We start from the raw sequence: 23586 nt of genomic DNA, 5'->3' as shown, positions 1-23586 counted from the left end.
ATTTGAAACAATATCTTAAAATGATATTAAAAGTGAAAAATATTTAAAGAGAGCAGCACCTTAAAAGAGAAAAGAAAATATATTAATGTTTTAAAGTTGAAAAATATTGTAGATTTTTCTTTTATTCATATTCTATTTATATTACATAAAAATTTAAAAAAATTATTAATTGACATTATAGTTGATAAAATATAAATTATTAAATAGAAATTAAAAACATATTTATATATAATGGGGATTGGGGTGGGGGTGGGGTGGGGAGTGCAATACCAAACCCCACCCCGTTAATAATTTGGGGATTACTTTTCTCCCACTCCCCACCCCATTCCCCAAAAATTATTAAAAAATTTCTCCATTTGGGGTGGGGCTCCATGGGACCCCAAACCCGTGGAATATTTTGCCATCCCTACCACCGATCTTGAAATATATACAAGGCTAAATAGCTACAAATGCCGCAGGCCGCGGATACAGGCTCAGAATGAAATACGCGACAAGGGTCATATTGGACGCCAAAAACGGCGCCGTTAAGACAGAGAAGTAGAGGAGATGCAAGTTTTGGAGACTAATGATATGGTTCATGCGTTTTATAAGCTAGATAATAAATACTAAATTTATTCCATATTAAAGAACCTTATTTTGGGAAACTAAATAAATGTTCAAAGAATTCAAAACGAAATATTAGATGCTAATCCTGCTAAGTATGGCAAGTGCTATTTTAAACCACAAAAATAATTTCACCGATCGAAGAAGATGAAACGCTCTTCGTGATCAGAAGACTAATGGATCTTCGTTCGAATCGCCAGGCAGAGATTGTACTAACTTACACACTCACCATTGCTCTTTCGTTATTGCTCCTAATCTGGGTCTACGAGATATGCATATGGGCACGCGACTTGTATCAACGCATGCATGATCCTGAAGTTGGATCGTTTGACGTTTTGAGATTGTGGGATCGGCCGCTGAGACACCAAAGGGTCATAGAAAAATTGCCGCCGGCCGAGAAATACGATGGCCACCTGCACAATAAGAAATTTACAAGTGAGTGTGTGATTTGCTTGGAGGAATTTGTGAGTGGTGACTTGTTTAGAATTCTTCCATTTTGCAAACATGTTTATCATTCTCATTGTATCATTAGATGGTTCTCCGATGAATTTACGTGCCCAATATGTCGTAGTTCTATATATTTAGATGCGTGATGTCTGATTTGAAGTCCTTTTTAGCTTAGAGGAGAAGCACATATCTAAACTTTTTGTTGGGCAATTATAGATTTTGAATGAAGCTTTTTTGTTCCTTGTGTCAAGATTTTCTTTTCCTTTTTGTTCCCATTCACCTCGGGGAAATAAATAATAAATCAGCTAATTGATACCAGGGTTTACCTTTGTCTCAAGTTATGAGTTGGTTGGTCTTTATAAATTCATGGAGTGCATTCGCAAAAACTGTATATATGTTTATATTGATTTCTAATGATTTCATGCATTTGGTTGGATTCGCTCCATGAAATTCAGATAAATTAAAGATCCTGCTCTTTTAATTATGGTTAATGGTTCAAGTTAAACTAAAAAAAAAATATTAATTGGGAAAATTTTACTTATCGCTTTGGTTCAAATTAATTTAACTAATAGGATGCACCCGCAGCTCCCCAAAATATGAAGTTTCCCTTTAAGATGTCAGCTTTAATTTTTGAGCTAATTATTCAATTTCCCATTTTCTCTTACAATACACCAAGTAAGTAAGCTTTGGTCCGGTCAGGCTTGAGTCCAGCCAGGTGTAAGAGGGCTATCGCTTTAGTTGTGCACGCCTGAAGCGAGCCGGGCCCCGGACCTAGCTTCCATGAATCAAAAGTCCAAGTCGGATTAAGAGCCCTACAAAAGTTTTAAAAAAACCGTGACGCTACTGGCACTCCTCTTTTTCTCTTGTAAAACCCCTATTAGTTGTATATTTACAATTTTATCCTCTATATTTTAAATTATGTTCAAAATTAAAACTTATCTAAACAAACCTGCATATAATTTTGATTTCTGTCTCTTTCTCCATCACAAAATTTCTTTTTTAAAAAAATCTATAAAGTTTAAAAACAAAAAAAGATAGTTAATTAAGAATTTAATTTAAAATAAGTTTTATTCACTTATTAACAATTTATTCTGCAGGAAAGATAATTTTATAAAGTTTTTATAGATTATTAACTTTATGATCATATTAGGGTGACAATCAAACTTTGTGCATATTTTATTTCTTTTCGAAATGGAATGTCATTAGGATTTATTGAGAATGTGGTTTAATGAAGAAAAAAAAGTGGCAGATAAATGCTACATCAAGAAGAATTTTAAAAGGGTTGAAACTTGAAATGTGGGTTTATTGATGAAGAACAACAATAACGATTATTTTAGGAATTAAATAGGAAATAAATAGCAAAGGGATTTGGCAAAGATAATAAACGGGTGCTAGTAGCATCCCTCTTTTATTATTATTATTATTATTATTATTATTATTATTATTATTATTAACAACTGCAGTTTATTGGATTCACATCAACTAATTTCTTCATATATCCATCAATTTACCTAGTTATTTGCTAACCCCATTAATTATATCATTTATTTTTACAATAATGAAAATATAAATTTAAAAAGCTAAAAGACATAAATATAAATTGAAAAATAAAAACTCCAAACCTAGTCTTAAAAACTACAATTCATTTTTAAAATTAAAGGTTTCTATTATCTAAAAAAAATACACTTTTATTGAATTAAAAGCTTTGACGGTAACTGGACTAATGTGTAATGGCCAGGCAACTTTGAGATATATAAGAATTATCTATCGATATATATAAAGTCAAAACCCGCAGCTTGGGCCCATAATTCAAAGGATCCGCAACCAAGCAATATTTCTCCCTTGGGTGCAATCTTCAAAATCAATTTTTAGCAACCGAAAAATTTCCACTGCCATGTAAGGTATTGGTTTTGGAGATGGTGAATTTCAACCTTAAGCAGTTGCATATTCAAAGAAAGAAAATCTTAAGCAGTTGCTTTCTGGTCCGCACGTGAAGGTAGGTAAAATTTGAGAGGAGGAGAAATTAGACTTTTAATTTATCTAACTTGAATGAAATACGAGAACCTTTATTTAACATATATACATATAAAGGTTTTTAATGAGAGATTCTATATTTTAGTTAAAGTGTGGGATCTCAATTTGAAACATTGGATTCAAATGTAAAGATTCATTATTTTTTAATTTTAAAATCTACATATAGTAGAACCCACCACACCAGATGCTACTGAGATTTTTAAAATTATGTCTTCTTGATCCTCATGTTCATTCTCCAAGCACGAAGCAGGGGGTTGAACTCGTACTATCTCGAAGAACAATAATCCACCAACAATCATATTTATTTATATTCTTCCTTTGATGATTCATATTCAGATTAATGAAGATATTCTCATATTAATAAAGTAAAGATGTCACTAACAAATAAAATATATAGATTTCAAAGCACTAGCAAATAAAAAATATAGTTTTCAAATTAAAATCTTTTTTTTTTTTGTGTTTTACAAACATCTTGGTTGAATGGGGTAGAAAAAGTGGATTGATAGTGTAGATGAATACTAGATATCTTTCTAGTACTAGAGCAAGTGCAATTACGTTATGCTCTAATCGAAGCGTGATTAAATTTCATTTTAATTCAAATAACTCTATAAGAGAGATTTTGATAAATAATCCTACTCCATAAGAGAGATTTTGATAAATAATCTTAAAGGAATTATAAAGAGGAGTTTCTTTTTATTGAATAATTAAAGTTTAACTAATGATGACAAGACCTCCCTATTTATAATAAGATGAACATACTTTTCTAAATTAATTTAAAAGGAAAACTAAAACATATGTCATATTCGACTCTAATTAATAATAAAAAATATCAAAAGACCTAAAATACCAAAATCCTAAAATATAGTTCTACATCATTCTCCTGTAAAAAAAAACAAAAAAAAAGTAAAACATTGAAGTGAAGTATCAATGTAACTTGGGGCTTAGAATATAGCCTTTTTCATCAATCATTTTTGAAACTCGAAATTCTCCATGCTTCATCTTGTTCTTACACTTATAAGTAATTCTTCAAGAAGATGAAGTCTTTTAGAAACAAATCACTTTTAAGCCTCTTAATTCTTCAAAACTGGCTCAATATTTTTACTAATTAACTTTAAACATTGCAGCCAAATCTTCAAAAATAACCTTCTTATCTTCAATGTGGATGGGCATAATCATGTCAATCATTGTTGTGGTATCTTCAACTTAATTTTACTACATAAACTCGGGCTTGTTATCACTAGAGTGGGCTTCTTTCGGGCTGCGCCAAAAAGTCAAAATTTTTTTACATTTAAAAAAAAAATTCATTATGTTTTACAAATTTATAATTGATAATTTTTTTTTTCTTGTTACATTGGGTTTTAAAAGTTGGGCTTATAGAATTTAAAAGTGTAAATATATGTTATGGATGAGATAAATATATGTAAAAAAGTTGATTCCAACTAAAATAATATATATATTTCAATATTTAAACATTTCTCAGGCGAGCCTGGCCCGAGTATTAATTGTCCATACACTCACACAATGTGTTCTGTTTTTTAGTATGTTGGAATCAATATTTTCTATTTCTTAATTTATCCATTACTTTACTTTAGTAAAGGATTTATTTAATATTACATTACTCTTTTGTGATACCAAGTAAAAGCTATTATAAACAAGACTAGTATTAATTATTGCATTAGCATGTTGAATCAGTAAAATGGATACACGGCATCTAAGCAAGAACAGAATTCCCGAGCACGGTTGCTTGTCAAGCTTTACAAGGAGCTTTTTTTAAAAAAAAAAACTTTTGTTTGATTGGCTGTGTCAAAAACTTGTTTTGGAGAGAAAGAGATTGGGTTAATCTTCTATCATCGATTTCTTTGTTGCCGAAACCTCTCTCTCTCTCTCTCTCTATTGAATTTTCTTTCCAGCTTCTCCTAATTAAATCTCTCTAGTGCCAGTCGTAGACAAGTAGTACTCTACAAAACGATTTGAAGGTCCATCAAAGTCTATTATTTTTAGTTGCAATATCTAACTCCGAAGTTTTTGATGGAGCCAGTTAGACTAAAAGACAGAAATTAAATTATAAATAGAACTTTTCAAAGAGAAAATTTGGAAACCTGTAAATGTAAATGACATATTGCACGATTCTCACATGTCTAATATTATTTATTTTATTTAATTGACTTTAAAAATCTAAAGTGTCAATCCTTGGAAAATGTTTTCAATAGTTTTTTCTAGCGATGTATTGGTACTAATTTCAAAGATCAAACTTTTCAAAGAGATCATAATGTCAAATTAACAGTTGAGAGGTTTTCGTTGAAATGGAGAATTAGAATTATTTCCTGACAAGAGTTTTTCCTCTAATATATTAACACGTCAGTAAGGAAATATCAAGTTTACACGTCTTTTCTCCAGTTACATGTTTTAAGAAAAGATTACGATTTTTTTTTCTTAATTTTTTTCTTGTCTTTTTTAAAAATAGGTATAATTGTAAATAAAGTAAAACAAGTCAGCTTGATTTTTAACATCAAAATTTAAGATTGTTAATATAAAAATGATTCTCACATGTCTATCAAAATGATAGATATGAGCTTATAGCTAATGTTTCGTAGTATTTTGTTTTGGCAAAGTTTTAAGTGGATTTTGTATTGCAAGGAAATGAGACAAAACCTTACCAAAATAATAAATTTATTTTTTGGGGCTCAGGGTACCTCACTTAACCATGGTGTATGAGCTGTTTTGGGCTTCAAAGAAAGTGACAAATAATGGGAGAGGTGGATAATGGTGAAAGGTCAGGTGGGGGAGGAGATGACTGGAAATGGCATCTTTAGACCGACAAAATAACAAAATGAGATCAGAAATGGAGCCGGCAGTGGCCAGCGACCACATTCCAACGCTCAAGTCCGCTACTTGAACTTTTATGCAAATGAGCGCTTGCAAACTCTCTAAAAATAGAGGTTGGAGGCTGAAGAAGACCTCAGCCCCTTGTTTTGTGTGTGTTTTGTGATGAGTATAAGAAAGATAAAATCTTATTGACTTTATATAGTATACCCTGGGTACCCTGCCACGTGGCATATTTTTAATGGTGATTCTACTGTTCTTTTTTAAATTCTCACGTCCTTTTTATCCTCTGATGATTTTTAGACCGTTAGAAGCATGCTTGGAGAGCAAGGAGGCAAATTTTAGGCATGCTCTATTGTTTTGTTTATGTGGTGTACACTAAAGGTGGTCTAGGGCGCCTTTGTATAGGTTGTCTGGATAGTTGTAGGTGTAACAGTTAAGGACCACTGTCTTTTGTGTGTTACTTTTTCCTTTTTGCGGGCATGACAACCAGTTGTTCCTTCTTTTCGAACAAAATATTACTTATTTGATTTTGTCAAATCAAATATTCTCTTTGGGTGATGAAAATATCACACTTTGTAGGTATTTTTGGATATTTTCTTTAACTACATTGGCTCTGATGCAGCATGTAACACCCTACGTGAATCCCACATCAGCAAAATACATGAGAGATGTTGGGTTTATAAGGGATTATCCACACCTTAATTGGCAAGACGCGTTTTGGGGTGTATGGGCGCCCCATGAACAAAACCGTGCGGGCCTTGTTAAGCCCCAAAGCAGACAATATCTTGACAGGTCTGGGTTCGGTCTTGACAGATGGTATTAGAGCGGCTCCCCATGTCCTTTTGATCGATGGTGGGGCAAACCTCAGCGAGGACGCTGAGTCCTTAAGGGGGCTGTATGTAACACCCTAGGCGAATCTCACATCGGCAAAGCACAAGAGAGATGATGGGTTTATAAGGGGTGATCCACACCTTAATTGACAAGACGCGTTTTGAGGTGTATGGGCGTCCCAACAAAAAAACCGTGCAGGCCTTGTTAAGACTCAAAGCGGACAATATCTTGGTAGGTCTGGGTTGTGTCATGACATTGCGTGCCCCATATACATGCTTAATTACCAGGTGTAGCTAGTATAGGTCGGGTACCCAGCAAGGATAACTTATAGTCATACAACCTTCACATCGACACATGGCACTTCATTTTCAATATTCTATTTATTCCCCAAACAGTGAGATGTACAATGAAAGGAATTGACATGTTCAACAAGAAAAACAATCACAAAAGTATCAGAAAAGTTGAGAAGTTGGAGATTGCCCTCAAAGTGTTCGGTGAAATGGCTGAACAAAATTGGTTATGGATGTTGAGAAGATTTGTTGGAGGGGATATACACAATTTTTAAATTTCCGAGTAGAGTTAATTGCATATATTAGCAAGAGCAAAAAGGGAATCTAAATCTATCGAACGGAAGCTTTTAGCCCATAATAAGTCATGATATTGTTAGAAATTTCATTTGCTCTAAAAACTTTTTCTATCATTTTTATCATGTATCGCTGGGATGGCTTTTTTAGTAAGTTGTTCTTTCATTATTTTTAACTTTCATCTTAAGTTGATGGATTAGAGGGAGCTTGAGACTCATGGGGCTTGGAAACAAATTTAATGCCTGGTAATTTTGCATATTTTCACATTTTCTATTATAATTCAATTGCTTGAGATGTTGATATTCTTCGTTGAGAGGGTAATATATGGGCACATTCTTCCCATACAAGAGGATGATTACGAATTTCTACAAAATGATAGACATAATAATTTTATTTCTTCCTGTTCAACTTAATACACAATTAAGCATTACAACCCGTCCTTGTTTCTCCCCTAGGTTTTTTTTTTAAAAGTAAATCTCTCTTATCCTTCTTACGAAATCCCTTATTAGAACAAACAAATATCCTTTAGGTCATTTCACCTATTTTCTTATTCTTAGAAAATGCCTCTTTTCTAATATAAAATCTCATTTCAATGCATACTTATTGTAGAAATCATATGATAATTGCTTAGATTCCATTTCCAGTTTAGGTTTCCATCCAAATCAGTCAAGCATTTTAAAGTCATAGCAATAACCCTTTAACAATACAAAAGATAAATAAAGAATACAATTGTTTTAATTAACTATAGAAATCTGGATCCATAAAGAAGACAAACATCAAGAAAAAATAAATAAATGAAAAAAATTAAAATTAAGATGCAAATCTTATTGTCGATTGCTTTTTTTCAATTTGTGCTTTTTTTTTATACAATTTGCTAAAGATGGACGTCAATGTACAAAGAGATGAGAGGGAAAAATATTTGCGGGAAAGAATTTGACAACAGTTATGTGAGTTTGGATGTCTATTTAGATAAAAATTACTAAAACAAAATTTTAGCCATTTAATTTAATTAATGACGCATGTAAGTGGATTCTTGAAAGTTTAGGAAGAGTAGGAGAGAAAGTGCCTAAGAGAGAGGATTCGGATCCAAATTTAAGATTCAATTTTATAGACTCACTGTAATTTCAGTACGAGAAATTAAAAAAGAAAAAAATTTGTCCTAGAAAAACAATAAAGAAAATAAAGAAAAGCAAACAAATACTTTCGAATGAAATGTTCAAAAATCAAATTTTGCGACTTTAGTTGCGTATAAAGGCAGAGTTGTAACCAAAAAGGTACGCCATTATTTTTTTTGGTTCGAAAAATGGCGAGAATTCAACTTCTTATCAGTAGCTTATTTCATTATAAAAGGAAGGATGAGGAAGCAGCTTAATCACTAGATCACAAAACCAGCCAACTGAATACTTCATGGTCATGACGACTCTCTTTCCTTCATCTTCCTCCTCTGCCACTGTTATTCCCATCGCCACTTCCACTTCTATCTCTCCCTTCAGCCAAAAAACATCCCAGCTTTCAATTGTTGGAAAGCATAAGGTAACATGCAAAGCCACAAATGAACAAAACCCTAGTTCAAAAGATTCTCTAAACAAACTTGATAGAAGAGATGTTCTACTTGTTGGTCTAGGAGGTCTTTATGGTGTATCTAATCTCTCATCTTCTGATCCATTTGCTTTCGCCGCCCCGGTTTCAACCCCGGATATAAGCAAATGTGGCAAAGCTGACACAACAACCGATAACTGCTGCCCACCAAAATCTACAAATATCATCAACTTCAAACTCCCTCCGTCTAATTCCTCGTTGCGTGTTAGGCCTGCGGCTCATTTATCCGATGATGCTTACATAGCCAAGTATTCCAAGGCTATTGAGCTCATGAAAGCTCTCCCCGCCGATGACCCGCGTAGCTTCATGAATCAAGCTAACGTTCATTGTGCTTATTGTGATGGGGCTTATGACCAAGTTGGCTTCCCTAATCTTGATCTTCAAATTCACAACTCATGGCTATTTTTCCCATTTCATAGATATTATTTATATTTCTATGAAAAGATCTTGGGGAAATTGATCGATGATCCAACATTTGCTTTGCCATTTTGGAATTGGGATTCCCCTCCGGGCATGCAAATGCCTCCCATGTTTGCAAACCCTAATTCACCACTTTATGATAAGCTACGTAATGCAAACCACCAACCGCCAACTTTGCTTGATCTTGATTACAATGAAACTGATGATGATCAGACCACAACAAAGAAAGATCAAATTTCTAGTAATCTTACCATCATGTACAGGCAAATGGTGTCTAATGGCAAGACTTCTAAGCTTTTCCTTGGAAGTCCATACCGTGCCGGTGATGATCCTGAGCCAGGATCCGGTTCTATTGAGAACGCTCCACATAATCCGGTTCATTTATGGTGTGGTGATAACACGCAACCTAATCTGGAGAACATGGGGAACTTTTACTCCGCTGGGAGAGACCCTATTTTCTTTGCTCATCATTCCAACATTGATCGCATGTGGACTATTTGGAGGACATTAGGAGGGAAGCGAACCAATTTCACTGAGCCGGATTGGCTAGACTCGGCTTTCCTTTTCTATGATGAGAATGCAAATCTTGTTCGTGTTAAAGTTCGTGATTGTCTGGATACTAAAAACCTAGGCTATGTTTATCAAGACGTTGAAATTCCATGGCAGAATTCAAAGCCATCACCTAGAAATTTAGCCAAAAAGAGAGTGGCAAAGGCTTTTGGAGTAGCGCAAGCAGCTGAGTTGAAGAGAAAGTTGATTCCGAGAAATGTATTTCCTATAGTCTTGGACAGAGTTATAAGCACTGTAGTTCCGCGGCCGAAGAAATCAAGGAGTAAAAAGGAAAAAGAAGAGGAAGAGGAGGTGTTGGTTGTAGATAATATTGAGTTTGAGAGAGATGCGAGGGTGAAATTTGATGTGTACATAAATGAGGATGAAGATGAGATGCCAATAGGGCCGGATAATAGTGAATTTGCGGGAAGCTTTGTGAATGTACCGCATAAGCATAAGCATGGCAAGAAGATGAAGACTAGTTTGAGATTGGGATTGACAGATTTGTTAGAGGATTTGGGAGCTGAGGATGATGATAGTGTGATTGTGACATTGGTGCCAAAATTTGGGAAGGGTCTAGCTCGCATTGGTGGCATCAAGATTGATTTTGTTAAAGATTGATGAACGAGGATGGACCCATAATTATTTCCAACAAGATATTGTGTGTTTCTTTTAGTCATTGTGGTTTCTTTGATTTTTCTAGCCTCAAATGTTTCGTAAAAAGTCCAAACTCTACGTAATTCAGTTTGGGATTCAGTGTATATTAATAAGATCTTTACGCTGATTTCTTTACAAGGCTATGACTGTAAGTAATTAGACAAGAATATATTAACAATTAGACTTTTAAAACCTTATACTATTATAAATACTATTCACGTGGCATGCTGGCAAGATAAAAAATCAACACTGATCCAAGTTTTGTAATATTGACGTCGTGTAACATCAGAATATTCATGTAAAATGTTCATGGATTGATTTCATAATTTTTGAATTATAAGCTACAATTTAAATGCCCTTCATGGAGTTGAAGCGGCATAAGAAATACGATTTTAAAAAAGATCTTCAAGCAATTAGGCAGGTGACTAGTTCAAATAATTATGGATTTCGATGAATGAGAAATCAAAATGGAGTGTGAAATTTCTTCAACGGTTTCACGGCGGCTTTCCGGTGGCTTCGCGGTTAGGGATAGCTAATAGCTATCAATGGCTCTGCCATCTATGAGATTCACGGTGAGATTGTGCAAATCTTGATATTTTCTATGTTTGATATTGTGATTCATATTGTCGTCATACTTCATTTTTTTTTCATTATTAGTCACCTAATTTAGATTCTTGGCTTGATTTTTTTTATCTTTTTTGTTATTTCTTTTTGAAAAGCTAATTACTGGACGAACTTAATTACTAGCCTCAATTGAAAATTGAATGGTCTTTTAGTAGGATTTCTCTCCTGCCCAAAATAACATTTAATTCCAGTACTCCTTTGGATTTTATTTTTAGTGGAGTTTACAAGGGATTAATAACGTTATTTTGAGAGAAGCTGAAATTATCTAGATTCTTAAGCTTTTGTAATTGGTAAATCCACCACCAAACTAAAAGATTCAAATGAGAAAGAAGTATTTCCTGATAGATAATCAACATTATCACTCCAAAATGATGAAAATGTAGAGGTTCAATGATAACCGGGCACCATCAGACGGTATTCTTGTAATAGAAGCAAAGCATATATAGAATTTACATGATTATGATCATCCCTTCCACGTTCCCAACAGAGCAGCGGAATCTTGAAGCAGTTCTAAGTCCTAGTACTTCTAAAATAATAACCAAACAAAAGTGGCACTAACAAGGCCTCCCAAAACTGAAGCTTTAATGCATTTGATCTTCGCAGATTTCTCTGATTGTACATATACTTATAGTGTGCTATATTATGTTTTTTTAAGCATTTTGATAAGAACCAATCACTGATGGTTAGGATCGGCCTCGATTTCTTGAGCCAATTCTCTGGTCAGCGTGTCGGCACGATCGTCGTGTCCACCAGCAAAATTATAAACCCGGAATGCAAACTGAAAGGCTCTCCAAAGCATTTTGACACATTCCTTTTTCCGTCCTTCAGCTTTGGTTCCACTCACGTCTACTGCTTTTGCTTCCCTACTTTCCTGGATCAAATTTGAAAACCAATCCAATTAAGCTACTCGCTTTCCATAATGAATCCTGGAACTATAATTTGAACAAAAAAATAACTGGAACAGGTTCTTATTCGAATTACCTTCAGTGCAAACTCCATGCAGTTTGAGGAAACATCCACCATTAGTTCTTTGATTTTGATGAGGATATGGAAGTCGAAATGGATGTTATGACTTTGCAATTTCTTGGATTCTTCATCTTTAGTTCTCTCCAAGGCTTCGATATCTCCTTTGATCTGTTTGTTACTCTTTCTGGTAAGTTAATCATGAAAATGCAGGGATCGATGAAGATAATGGTTTGTGTCTGAGAAACCAAAACTTACCTTGTTGAAGTAACGTTCAACCTTGTCAAGAAGCTGCCCCAAGGGAGCCACTATCTTCCAATTCTGCAATTCATTAGACATTGCATCCAACTTCGAGTACAGTGCTGCTGCCATTCTCAATGCTTCCAACTTCTTTGAAGGGAATCCTTCAAATCTTGCCAGTACCTGCATGGCAAAGCATTGCAGATCACGGTCAGAATGTGGTGGAATGTACATCAATAACAGTCAAGTTATGTTGAAGTAGCTAATCTATTGACCTGCGATTCATCTGTTAATTTCTCTAGAATTGATTCCACTTGTTTATGGAACTTGAGCAGCTCAGCCATGTCCTTTGTTTGGAAAGTACTAATGGAAGATTTCAACTCTGTGATTGATTTGGCATGCTTTTCAACATCTTCTTCAATTTGTTGGAAGTACGCCGATCTGAGAGATACACAAAAAAAGATGTTTTTTACTTCTGTCATGTCCTTGAAGGCTTGAACCACAAAAGAGTTCATGTGGTTTAGAAGTTTAAAAGCATACCTCTTTGTCATCTCTGCTAGTGCATCAGCCATTCCTTGCTTTCCACCAGCTGGAGCCCCTCCTCCCAAACTCTTTCTCCCACTAGGTGATTTACTTAGTTCAGTTCCTTCCACCTTCCCTTTGAGAAGTCTATATAAATTACCCATCTGACTTGATCTCTTCAATTTAGTAGCTTTCTTGGGGCGCAAAGACCTTCCTGCACCAAGTGCCGGTGGTGGAGGAGGAGGTGCTCCATTAGCAAGTGGCATGGGTGGCGGCGGCGGCATTGTTGATCCTTTTAGATTCATCATGAGTGGTGGGGGAGGTGGTGTAGCTCCTGATGTTCCAGGCGGTGGCGGCGGTGGAGGTGGTGTTGCTGGCGGAGCTCCTGACATTCCAGGTTGAGGTAGTGCGGGAGGAGGAGGCATTGGTTGCGCTGCTGTAACATTTGGCTGCAATGTGGGTGGAGGTGGAGGTGGTGTTGGTGAAGCTGATATAGCGATCTTCAAATTAGGCAGCGGTGGTGGAGGGGGTTGCACCGATGCTACTTTTGGAGATAGACCAGGTTGTGCGGATGATGGCAATGATTCTTCTGTTTGAGTTGAAGGTGAATTAATTTCTGTGCAGTTATCTTTTATTTCCTCGAGAGGATCTGCTTTTTTCACTTCTGAATTGCTATTTTCATCTTGCAGTTGTTCCTCAAATATATTATTCTCTTGGCATGAATTAGTTGGTGAATTACTGGGATCCTGAATGCCTACATGTGGAAGCATATGGAAAGAGAGGCGCTTTACATCAATGGGGTTCAGTTTCCCCACTGCTTGAACTCTGAGAGACATCAGAAGAGGAGAAGTATAAGATGCATTAGCTGCTTTCGTCAAATCTGGGAGTACGGAGGTTGGGGTCGCTGGAGAAGCACAGAAAGAGTTGCTGCAACTGTCCGAATACGAGTCCAGAACTTTACCGAAGGTGTTAGATTGTGAAGAACTTGAAGACTTTTTCTCATCTTCGTCGTCCATCATATCAAATTTTTCTGCTGTTAATTTCATCAAGGAATCTAGTGTTGCCAGTATATTTTCAACTACATCATAAGAAAAAGCGAAAAGAATTAGAAACTTTCGTTAAAAGCTCAAAATTTAATGGCCTATTAGGGTCCTGTTTTGAACTTTGATGCTAAAATTCTCAATCAAAGAGCTCTACTTTATTTCGTAGAGGATCTAGGGACAGTGCAAAGAGTATTGCCAACTACATCGAATGAAGATATGGAATGTACCGCGTTGCTCTGGATTGATGCTCTCCTCATTTACTTGTAGATCGCATTCAAATATGTCCATTCCATCCTGACTCATTGTCCATCCATCTTCAATCGATTTTAAAGTCTTGTAGAAGTAGGCCAGAATCTGTTTTGAGGAGTTATTTTAAGCATATTAATTTGCCATCCATAATGTTACAGTGCAAGTAGATAACTATCATGATCTTATTGTTGTTGAATTGCTGAACCTGATCCGTAGATGCTCCTTTCATTTCTGATACTTGAATGGTGGGACTGATTTCAGGGTACATATTTTGGAGATCTTTAATTGTTCTTAGCACCAGCTGCAAGGAAACAAGAGTGCAGGAAGATTCAACAAATACTCATGATCAATGGGGAGGTATACTCGATACGTATTATTGGGAGGGTGGAGGTGAAAAAATATACCTGATCCAAGGACTTTGAGCTGTCAGAAGGAGGTAAGTCAATGATATCTCTGAACTGCATGATCTTCTTCTTAAGATTTGCCATCAGTTTAAAGTTGTCCGTACATCCAGATGATTTGACTATCTTCAAACCTTTTACTTCCTTCTCGTTCTTCTGTTGGTGAGGGCCTTTCACCACATCCAGAATTTTTTTACCCTGTCAAGATTGCTTGTCAATACCAAATGGCTAATCCACATGTCCCTGATCTTTTTTTTTTTTTTTTTCAGAATTCAATCTAACTTGCTTCAAGATCGAAACAACACTGTGATGATGTTGTCTATATTATATAATGTTGAATGAAGTTAAGAGAATTTGAAAATCACAAAAACTTGATAAATTGAAGAACGGAACGTTGTTTGAAGACTTGAAATGCTGTTGAATATGTGATATTTTCTTATAAGTTTATAAATCGCAGATGGCATGTAGAAGCAGGAGAACGTTGAGGAATATAAAGAAATAATGGATTAGAATTGTACCTCAAATCTGTAATGCTTGCGACTAAACAGCAATGGAGACAAACCGCAAAATCTAGCTGAGGCCATAGCGCTTTATATCGGCAATGCAAAGTACTTGTACGTGTTTATGAATTTCTGCTTTTCTTTTTCTTTTTTCCCTTTTTTTGGTTTTTCTTTTACTTTTTTTTTTTTTTGGTTTTTTGTGTTATGGTGTAGCTGGGAGTGTCAACAGAAAATTTTGAAAGCTTGATGTATGCGACAAACAGAACAGATAGGGAGATCAAAGACTGAAATGGGTATGCCTGCTCAAAAATACAAGTACGTGCACCGCAATCAGCTTGATGATGAAAAACCTAATGGGCAACAAGAATAATCTCTACTAACATAACTGGAACTTTCTCTTTGAAGAGAGAGCCAATGGAAAAAACAGAAGCTTGGCTTTTTTAAGGCCAAAAAAGTTGCAGCCCCTGTCTTGATGGCAGGCAGTTAGTTACATTTCTGGTTTTACTCTTCTCAATTTTTATGGGTAAGTTTTTGCATACTAATCCAACCCCTTAATTACAGGAGTAATGTTAGCTTTTAACAGCCTTTCAGTTGTGTAAGAAGAGGTGGCCTGTTGATTTCCAATATCTGTCATTTTAGAATCTTTCTAACATTTTCTTTATTTATTGGGCTCAAATTTAGAATAACTCAACGCTAGCTCTGAATTTTTCTAACATTATCTAATCGAGAAAACCGTGCCCGAGTTCATTGCATTGGAAATTGGATAATCAAATCTGTCTTGGATTTGGATACATGGAAAAAGTTCTTGCTGATCAAATATTTATTTACTTTTAGCGCCATTTTCGCATTTTCAAACGCTTATTACCCCGAGGGTTTATATTTGTTGCATTGGTCCACGAATTATTTGTTGTATTTCGAAAGAATGTTCGTGGGTGGCATCAGAATAGCTGTGGCAGGCCATGATTGAAAAACAACAGAATTTAATTGGCCATGGCAGGACTCAAGAACATAAGAAGTAAGCAGTTAAACTAATTACACTTTCTTAGTCTCCGGATGCGCGTAGTCAAGACATGAGTGAGATGGCGGCGTACACTGAGATGCTCACTAAAAATAATGGGTATCGATGTTTGAACACCGTCGAGACAGAAAATGAAATAGTGATTAAGCTATAGTATGATTGTGGGTTTGTTTGGAATTGAGGTTAAATAATTGTATCTTAAAAGGTACATCATTAAAATATTTGATAAATATTATTTACTGTAATTTAAAAATTATGTTGATATGATTTTTCGCTTGTATAATAAAAAATTTATTATATCTTTAATAATTTTATCAAAATTATTATTTAAAATTTATATTTACTATATATTACTAACTTTTATTTTATAATTTCAACTTTTTTTTTCTACAACAAAAGTTACAGCATCTCATTCCAAATGCACCCTGTATCACACAAAAAAAAACTATTCATACTACAGTGCTTTCAATTTATTATGATGATGTTTTGTTGGTGGCCCAAAAATCATTTTTCAAAAATAACTGCTAATAACTAGGACTTGTGGGTCATAATACTTCGTATGTGCATGTGAATTATGAAAGATTGTAAATATACTTGTTTATTTCTAATGAGCCACATGCCAATGAGCCACTGTAAATATTTTATTTATTTCTAATTATTCTAAAAATACACAACAAATATACCATTATTATACTGTCACCAGATTATGCCAAATACAAAACAAATTGAGGAAAAAGATCAACAAATAACTATTCCAAGAACTATAATAATAATAATAATAATAATTAAACACATTGGTAGAAAAGAAAAATTCTTGAGCAGTGATGCATCGCTTTCAATCAAATATCGCTGGTTATGCATTTCCTCTGCAGATCAACTTCTTGGGAAGCAATATAAAAACGGCAGAAGGAATTTTAAAAAATACGGCTTGGAGCCGTTTTCTTAAGTTGCCCTGACTTTTACAGAGCCAATCCTGTTTGTCGCTCGAGTTGCGGCATGTATGTTATTCGTGTCTGACTTAATGGGACCTTTAGCCGTTCTACTTTGCAATGGTGCTTTCTTGGATGCTGCTGGTGCAAGACCATTAGCTGCAGTTCTCTCGGCAATTCTTTTCTGCCGTTGAATCAATAATTCTTCCATCTTCTTTCGAATCTCTTCTTCCTGCTCACAAGCATGTTGATGAAGTTAAAATGGAAATGCAGAATGCAGAAGGGAAATAACAAAAACAACAGTTCACACTAGCAACTAACATCTAATCACTACCTTCTCCAACTTGCTCTTCTGAACTCCAGGCCTGCTCACAAGAGATGGTTTCCTACTCTTAGACATGAGCTCGGGTTTGCTCTTCCCTAATGATCCGTGTGGAACTTTAGACCTTCCTTCTTTTCCTTTAAATTTTGAACCATTAACTTCATTATTGCCGACAACACTGTCATCAGAAAGCCTAACTTCAGCAACTGAGCACCTCTTATTAGCTTCTTCAAATGACACATCAATTCCATAATCCATACTCCAGGAGCCCCTGGAAGATTGAAATTCAGATTCTCTTTCAAGCACCATACAAAGGTCATTAGGTTCATATACTTCAAGCTTATCTTGTGAACCATTTGCAGCTCCATCTCCTGGAGAGGCAGCTGAGGTTAGGTCAACATCCATTCTTATATCCATCTTCCATTGAGGTTCATATAGATCATCAGTCACTGATCGAGCCTGTATCATGAGGGAATCATCAATAAGTACGTCTTCCTTGTGTTTCTCACTGTGGAGATTATCACCTACTGGCAAGACACAGTCACCATCAAAGATTGTTTGCACATTGGTTCCTCTTTCATTTTCTTGTTTCCCAGAGTGATTGACAATGAACCAATCTTCACCCTTCACTGTCTTAATTGTAGATGATTCAGAACCACAAGTAGATACGATATCCCCAATGCCAAGAATGGGTTCTTCTGATCTCTGTGAAAACAACAAATCAGCATCTGTACAATCCTCACTTTTCAAGACTGAATGAAAGTTCTCTTCATTTTCAAAATCTTCCAAAAACTTGACTCTACTTTCACTTCCTCCCTCTCTGTCAGTTACCACAAAGGAGTCAGTAGCAATTATATGTTTTTTTGGAACTTTTTCTAACTCCAGGTCCACAGCAGGAATGGTTGTGGAAGAAATTCCACCTTCAGAGCTTCTGAGTACTAAATGTTCATCCTGTACATCCATGGAGCACAATGCTTCAACTCTGTTATCAGTCTTCTCTTCAACCCTCATGAGAAGGTTCTGGAAAGCATCCCAGTTATCTTTTCCTTTTCCTTTCTTAGATGAGCGCTCAACAGAGTTATCACCAAAAGCTTGGTCACTAGCATCATTTGATCCATTTGAAACATGGAGGCTCTTGTTAGCATCAATTTTTTTATGACGACTTGAGTTAGCCTTTCGGGATTTCTTCAACAATCCAACTGCATCATCTACTTTCTTTTTGAGAGATTCTTCATCAAGGAACTCATCCTCTTCTGAAGAAGATTCATCAAAGTCTCCACCCTTTTCTCCATTTCTCCTCTTTGGAGTAATGTAATTGATATTGCGAATGACTACTGTCTTGGAGGACTTCTTCCTATGTTTTTCCTTGTAAGAATGCTCTGTCAAAGAATTCTTGTTGTCTTGCTGAATGTTTGAATCTAAGTCACTCTTAAAGTCAGAATCACTGGATTCAGTTGGTCTGTCTTCCTCTGATTCAGAATCTTTTCTGTTGAGAAATTTCTCTTTTCTTAAAGATGACTTCTGGTTGTTATGATAATTAGCTTCCCGTAATTTCATATTGGGAGGCCACAGCATATTACCTGCATAGTGAGGATGCATAGAAGGAGAAAAAGGATATCCTTGATATGGAGGCAACTGATGAATAGGGCCTTGAAAACTGTACATATACGGAGGTAATTGGTTTTGCCATGTCACTGGAACTTGCACTTTTGAACCTGACGCAGGTAAGTTGTCATCTGCACATGTAAGCTTTTTAGCATCAGAGGATAGCCAGGTGTTTTTTGGACACAGTTTGTATGGTTACAGACTATAAATATGAGCTGATGCTCAAGCCAATTCAGAAATTTTAATTCAAGACAGCTACAGCTTTCACAATCGTACATGCCATGTACCATACATGCTTGCACGAACTGTTCCTGCATCCAATATATTGCATGTACCTTGCCTTCCTTTTGTTGCATGCAACAGTTAAGTAGAAGACGAACAATGGAAATTACATGAAATACCTTTCTTGCCGTCTGGACTTGCATTGCTTATCGTGGAGTCCTTGGATGCATCCCCACACAAATCAACTTTGGTAAAATTTGACAAAATATTCTGATTAGGGGCACTGGCTTCATTTGTAAGTACAATGCCAGACGTTCCCAGAAATGACAGTTCTGCTGGCGAGCAGGCCTCCATTGCCGCTAATTCTTCCATCCAAATACCATCTCCATGCTTTTTATTGCATAATTCCTTGAAATTTACGCATGCTTCCCTATAGATAATACAAGTTTAAGACTCAAGCAGCCTCAAGATTTGAATACTTGCACAATGTTTATCACTCTAAATTAGATTAGGAAGGCCATGAGTACAAAAAATGTGACCCATATTTTGTAAAAGAAACTACCATGTAGAATAAAACAAACCATTATCATTGGAAATTGGACCAGAGTAAGAAACACTCATTCTCTTATCTATGCACAAAGAACATGAAAATGGAATAATAAACAAAGTAACCAATGAGTTTCAGAAGTTCAAATTCTTTTATGAATAAGTAAAAGAGGAAATCATTAACTGTTGTTGTTTATGCATCACTTTGGGTCCAATAAATTGCATTTAATCGCTGGAGTGTCAAAGAGTTCAGACCTTAACCGGGAAGCTCCATATGCATTTGCAAATGAAATGAGATCATCTATGTTGTCCATTTCGAATCCAGCAGCAAGCCCTCGGGCATAAGCCATTGCTTGCTCTTTCCGGAGTAACGCTCTTCGAGTGTCCAATAGGCATTGAAGTTGAATCCTTGTCATTCAAAAAACCGAATAATCAATGACAATGATACTTGATGGATTGGGTGTAAAGCAAATAATTTTAACCAAATAAATCAACTTAAAAGTTAAGCTGAATTACTTGGAGTTCTCTTCATGTATTGAATCGTTGGCTCTCTCAATTTCACTTTTCAGCTACAGAAAACACCAAAAAGGCAGTCAAAGTAATTAGTATACATTTTGAGTCAATATCACCACTAATCTACAAATGTTGTGTATGAGTAGTATACTAAAATACCTTAGAGGAATCAGTTGACTTCCTTGTAATACCACGAGCCACTGACCCACTTCCTGATTAACAAAATTTCAGCATTTGAGAGGAGCACTGGTCTATGATGAACAAAGAGAAACAATTTCAAAACTAATGGAAATTAAGGAAACAGTGTTTTAAGTCTGAGCACACCTTGATCCAATTGCCCATGTTCATCAGTGTCGGACAATTCATTAGCATGAATCGATATCTTGATCTGCAAAATTTCTTTTTCAATACTGACAAACCTCTCAAGCACAGCTGGTGTGCTAACAAACCGCACAAATCTGTCACAAAATCATAGAGGGTAAATCAGTGGAAAATTATACTCCTCAATTCCTTCTCTTAACCTAGGTGTTTAGCTCAATACGTTTTAAATCAGTTAAACCAGATTGACTGCCACATTGACTGCCACTGCAAAATAATGAAGCATATGCAGAAGTAATTCGGGAATTCAGCAACATTCAAATGATAAGAGTAATTCATGGAAAACTTGAAAATTATGCTGAATAATTTCATTAAGACGAAAGGGCAATCTCCCAAATTAACAAAAGAAGCAACAAACAAAATCCAGAGGAGCTTCACATTACCTCTCAAATGTAGCTTTGGTAAACCAGGGGGCAGCATGGCTTGGTGGACGAAGAGTAATGGAATACCCACCTTTGGAAATCTCATCTCTTGCAAATTTAAGATGTGAAATGAATGGTTCAAATAACCCAGAAGCTAATTTCTCACTATTTCGTCCATAGAACAGCACAAGATCAAATCTTTACACACAGAGCACCAAAAAAAGCATAAAAATAAGCTTCGCTGTATAATGCATCAAGTGCAATTGCAAAAAAAAAAGTAAAAATAAAACTCAAAAGAATAAAAAACATACCTTGTACGAGTTGGGGTGAGTTGGAAGAGTGCATAGTCTAAGCGAGACGCAGAGTCCATCGAAACAGAGAAAGTGAAGTGACAGAGATGAGAGAATCAGAAATAATAATATTATTGGAATTGCATTGTGTATATATATTTACAGTCACACACATATATATGTATATATATATGCACTAAAATTTAGTGAAAGTTAGAAGTTTGCTTGAAATATAATCTTAGAATCAGATGAAAGTAAACTGAACGAGTTGATGTTCTTGTTAGAAGTAGCCTCTGTCATATTTAGTTTTGGAGAAGCTGACCTGGACAATTCTCTATTGGAGTACGACATGGCATGAATGTGATGTGAATCAAAAGCTCAACTGTTCAAGGCAGCCAGCCAGCCTGAGATGACGAGGCTTTGCACATGGTCATGAATGGCTCTTTGATTGGGGCGGTTTTTGGCCCACGTGGCTACATTCTATTCCTACATCTCTCTGTGTCATTGTCTTTGAAGCACTCTCTCCATAAAAAAATTATAAAAATATCCTCTGCGCGTCTTTGAGAGATAAAAGTGATCTGATTTCGGTGTTGAAATTGTGATTATGGTTGTTGAAAGGTCGCTTTTCAGTTGTTGCCTTTGATTTTCTTTCGCTGCTTCCTCATTTACGTTTATTTAATTTGAGGTTGCGATGGATATAAATTTTATAAGTTACACGTAATATTTATTAATAAAAGATAAAATAAATAAACTTATATGAGAGTGGTGAATTAGTATTTTAAAATAATAAATAAAATAAATATTTACAAAATAATATAAAGTTTATAAATCGACATTAAATTTTACTTAAATAAAAGTAATTTATTTATTTTATTTAATTAATAAAGAAAAAAACACAAGCCAACTGAAAACAAAAGAATTATATTAAAAATAATTAGAATAAATTTTATTAAATTAGAAAATTCAATGAACTTTTGATTAGAATATTTTACAGAAGGGAAATTCATTCATTGGCAAACTAAGTTACAATGAATCAAAAGAAATCGGCCGAAAAAGATTACCTCCTAATCTGAGTTCTCATGAACTTTTAAAGATATTATGTCATGTATCTTTAAGTAATAGTATATGGATAAGATTTAACTTCTTTATTTTTTTTATTTTATTAATAATCAATCACCACATATATATTTGTTTAGGAAAAAATTAGATCAGGTGAAAATCATGATCCGCTGAGGGATTGCCCCCTTACTCACTTGAGTTTATTACAAAGCAAACTCAGCTGGGGAATCATCGACTGTGCTTCATCTTCCCTTCGGCGGCCTTCTGCCTTGCTAGCCAAGTAAATTCTGGACCAAGCACTCTACCAAATTCAAGGTCACACAAGGACAAGAACTCACCCTATATCTTTTTGAGTAGTGACATGAAACATGCAGCTGTTGTGCCCTTTATTGAACATGTGCCGTCGTATCATTTATGATCCCAAGTCATCTCTTGTGATTGATGAATTTCCCTTCTATAAAAAATTAAAAGTCCATTGACTTTTCCGATTTAATAAAATTTATTTCAATTATTTTTAATATAATTTTTTGGTTTTCAATTGGTCAATGATTTTTTCTTCATTAATTAAATTAAGTAAATAAATTATTTTTTATTTAAGTAAAGTTCAATATTGATGTATAAACTTTATATTATTTTATAAGTGTTTGTTTTGTTTTTAATTTTAAAATATTAATTTATTTGTCTTATCTTTTATTAATAAGTATATAAAATTACCGTCCTGACACTTTCAAATATACTTTGAATTCTTATCGAATGTGTAACTATAATTATACTCATAAGGGTTTTATCAGATGATTTTTTACGTAATTTTCTTTAGTCTACCACTAAAATTCAAAATATGAGAATATAAAAGTAAAAAATCTATTTATACTGTACCCACCATTATTTTTTTTAAATAAAAGAGTCCATAAAAATAAATATACGTTAAAAGTCAACGAGCTTGAGAGTATACAGTACAAACTACAAACAATATCCAATTTTTGTTTTTTACATCAAAACAAGTTACCTTTATATTCGAAATGGAAGATATAAAAAGCCTGGGAGGTAAAAGTCGAATGTTAAATGGTCACATCTCACCCATATAAATATACAATGGCAACTCTCAGTTGAAACCTTTGGTAATGTGATTCATTTGGTCCCCTGACTTTGTTGAAGTAGAAAACAAATCTGCCCCTTGTGGGAATATTGAATCAATTAAAGATTGTTTTTCACCCAAATGAAAGCTCCCTTGCATCTACCACTCCTCATGT

At 35.0% G+C, this 23586-nt stretch overlaps 3 protein-coding genes across 4 annotated transcripts; 1 reads left to right on the top strand and 2 right to left on the bottom strand.

Moving 5' to 3' along the window:
• The first annotated feature begins 8714 nt into the window (after positions 1–8714).
• On the top strand, positions 8715–10685 carry LOC102625572 (polyphenol oxidase, chloroplastic-like). Its single transcript, XM_006468155.3, has one exon. It carries the CDS (start codon positions 8733–8735, stop codon positions 10512–10514), a length of 1782 nt encoding a protein of 593 aa, XP_006468218.2. The 5' UTR covers positions 8715–8732; the 3' UTR covers positions 10515–10685.
• A 1162-nt stretch (positions 10686–11847) lies between these two features.
• Positions 11848–14771, bottom strand: LOC102625858 (uncharacterized protein At4g04980). The gene is made up of 8 exons (XM_052435000.1): positions 14596–14771; positions 14397–14492; positions 14170–14296; positions 12918–13977; positions 12653–12818; positions 12396–12560; positions 12156–12308; positions 11848–12045 (listed from the first exon to the last, which is right to left on the bottom strand). The coding sequence occupies exons 1-8, from the start codon at positions 14677–14679 to the stop codon at positions 11848–11850; spliced, it is 2049 nt and encodes a 682-aa protein (XP_052290960.1). The 5' UTR covers positions 14680–14771.
• Positions 14772–16733: 1962 nt separating this feature from the next.
• LOC102614489 (COP1-interacting protein 7) lies at positions 16734–21812 on the bottom strand. 2 transcript variants are annotated; one of them, XM_006467780.4, is made up of 10 exons: positions 21600–21812; positions 21299–21335; positions 21009–21185; positions 20572–20705; positions 20407–20459; positions 20251–20303; positions 19990–20142; positions 19368–19618; positions 17374–19097; positions 16734–17271 (listed from the first exon to the last, which is right to left on the bottom strand). In XM_006467780.4, exons 1-10 carry the CDS (start codon positions 21631–21633, stop codon positions 17053–17055), a joined length of 2835 nt encoding a protein of 944 aa, XP_006467843.2. In that variant the 5' UTR covers positions 21634–21812; the 3' UTR covers positions 16734–17052. The 2 variants fall into 2 exon arrangements, with proteins under 2 accessions (XP_006467843.2, XP_006467844.2); XM_006467781.4 differs by having other exon boundaries at positions 21009–21095.
• Positions 21813–23586: the final 1774 nt, after the last annotated feature.

Source organism: Citrus sinensis, chromosome 2 (assembly GCF_022201045.2).
Source record: "Citrus sinensis cultivar Valencia sweet orange chromosome 2, DVS_A1.0, whole genome shotgun sequence".
Lineage (NCBI taxonomy): Eukaryota > Viridiplantae > Streptophyta > Magnoliopsida > Sapindales > Rutaceae > Citrus > Citrus sinensis.
The sequence above is the reverse complement of the archived record's forward strand: the minus strand, read 5'-3'. Positions and strand labels throughout refer to the sequence as shown.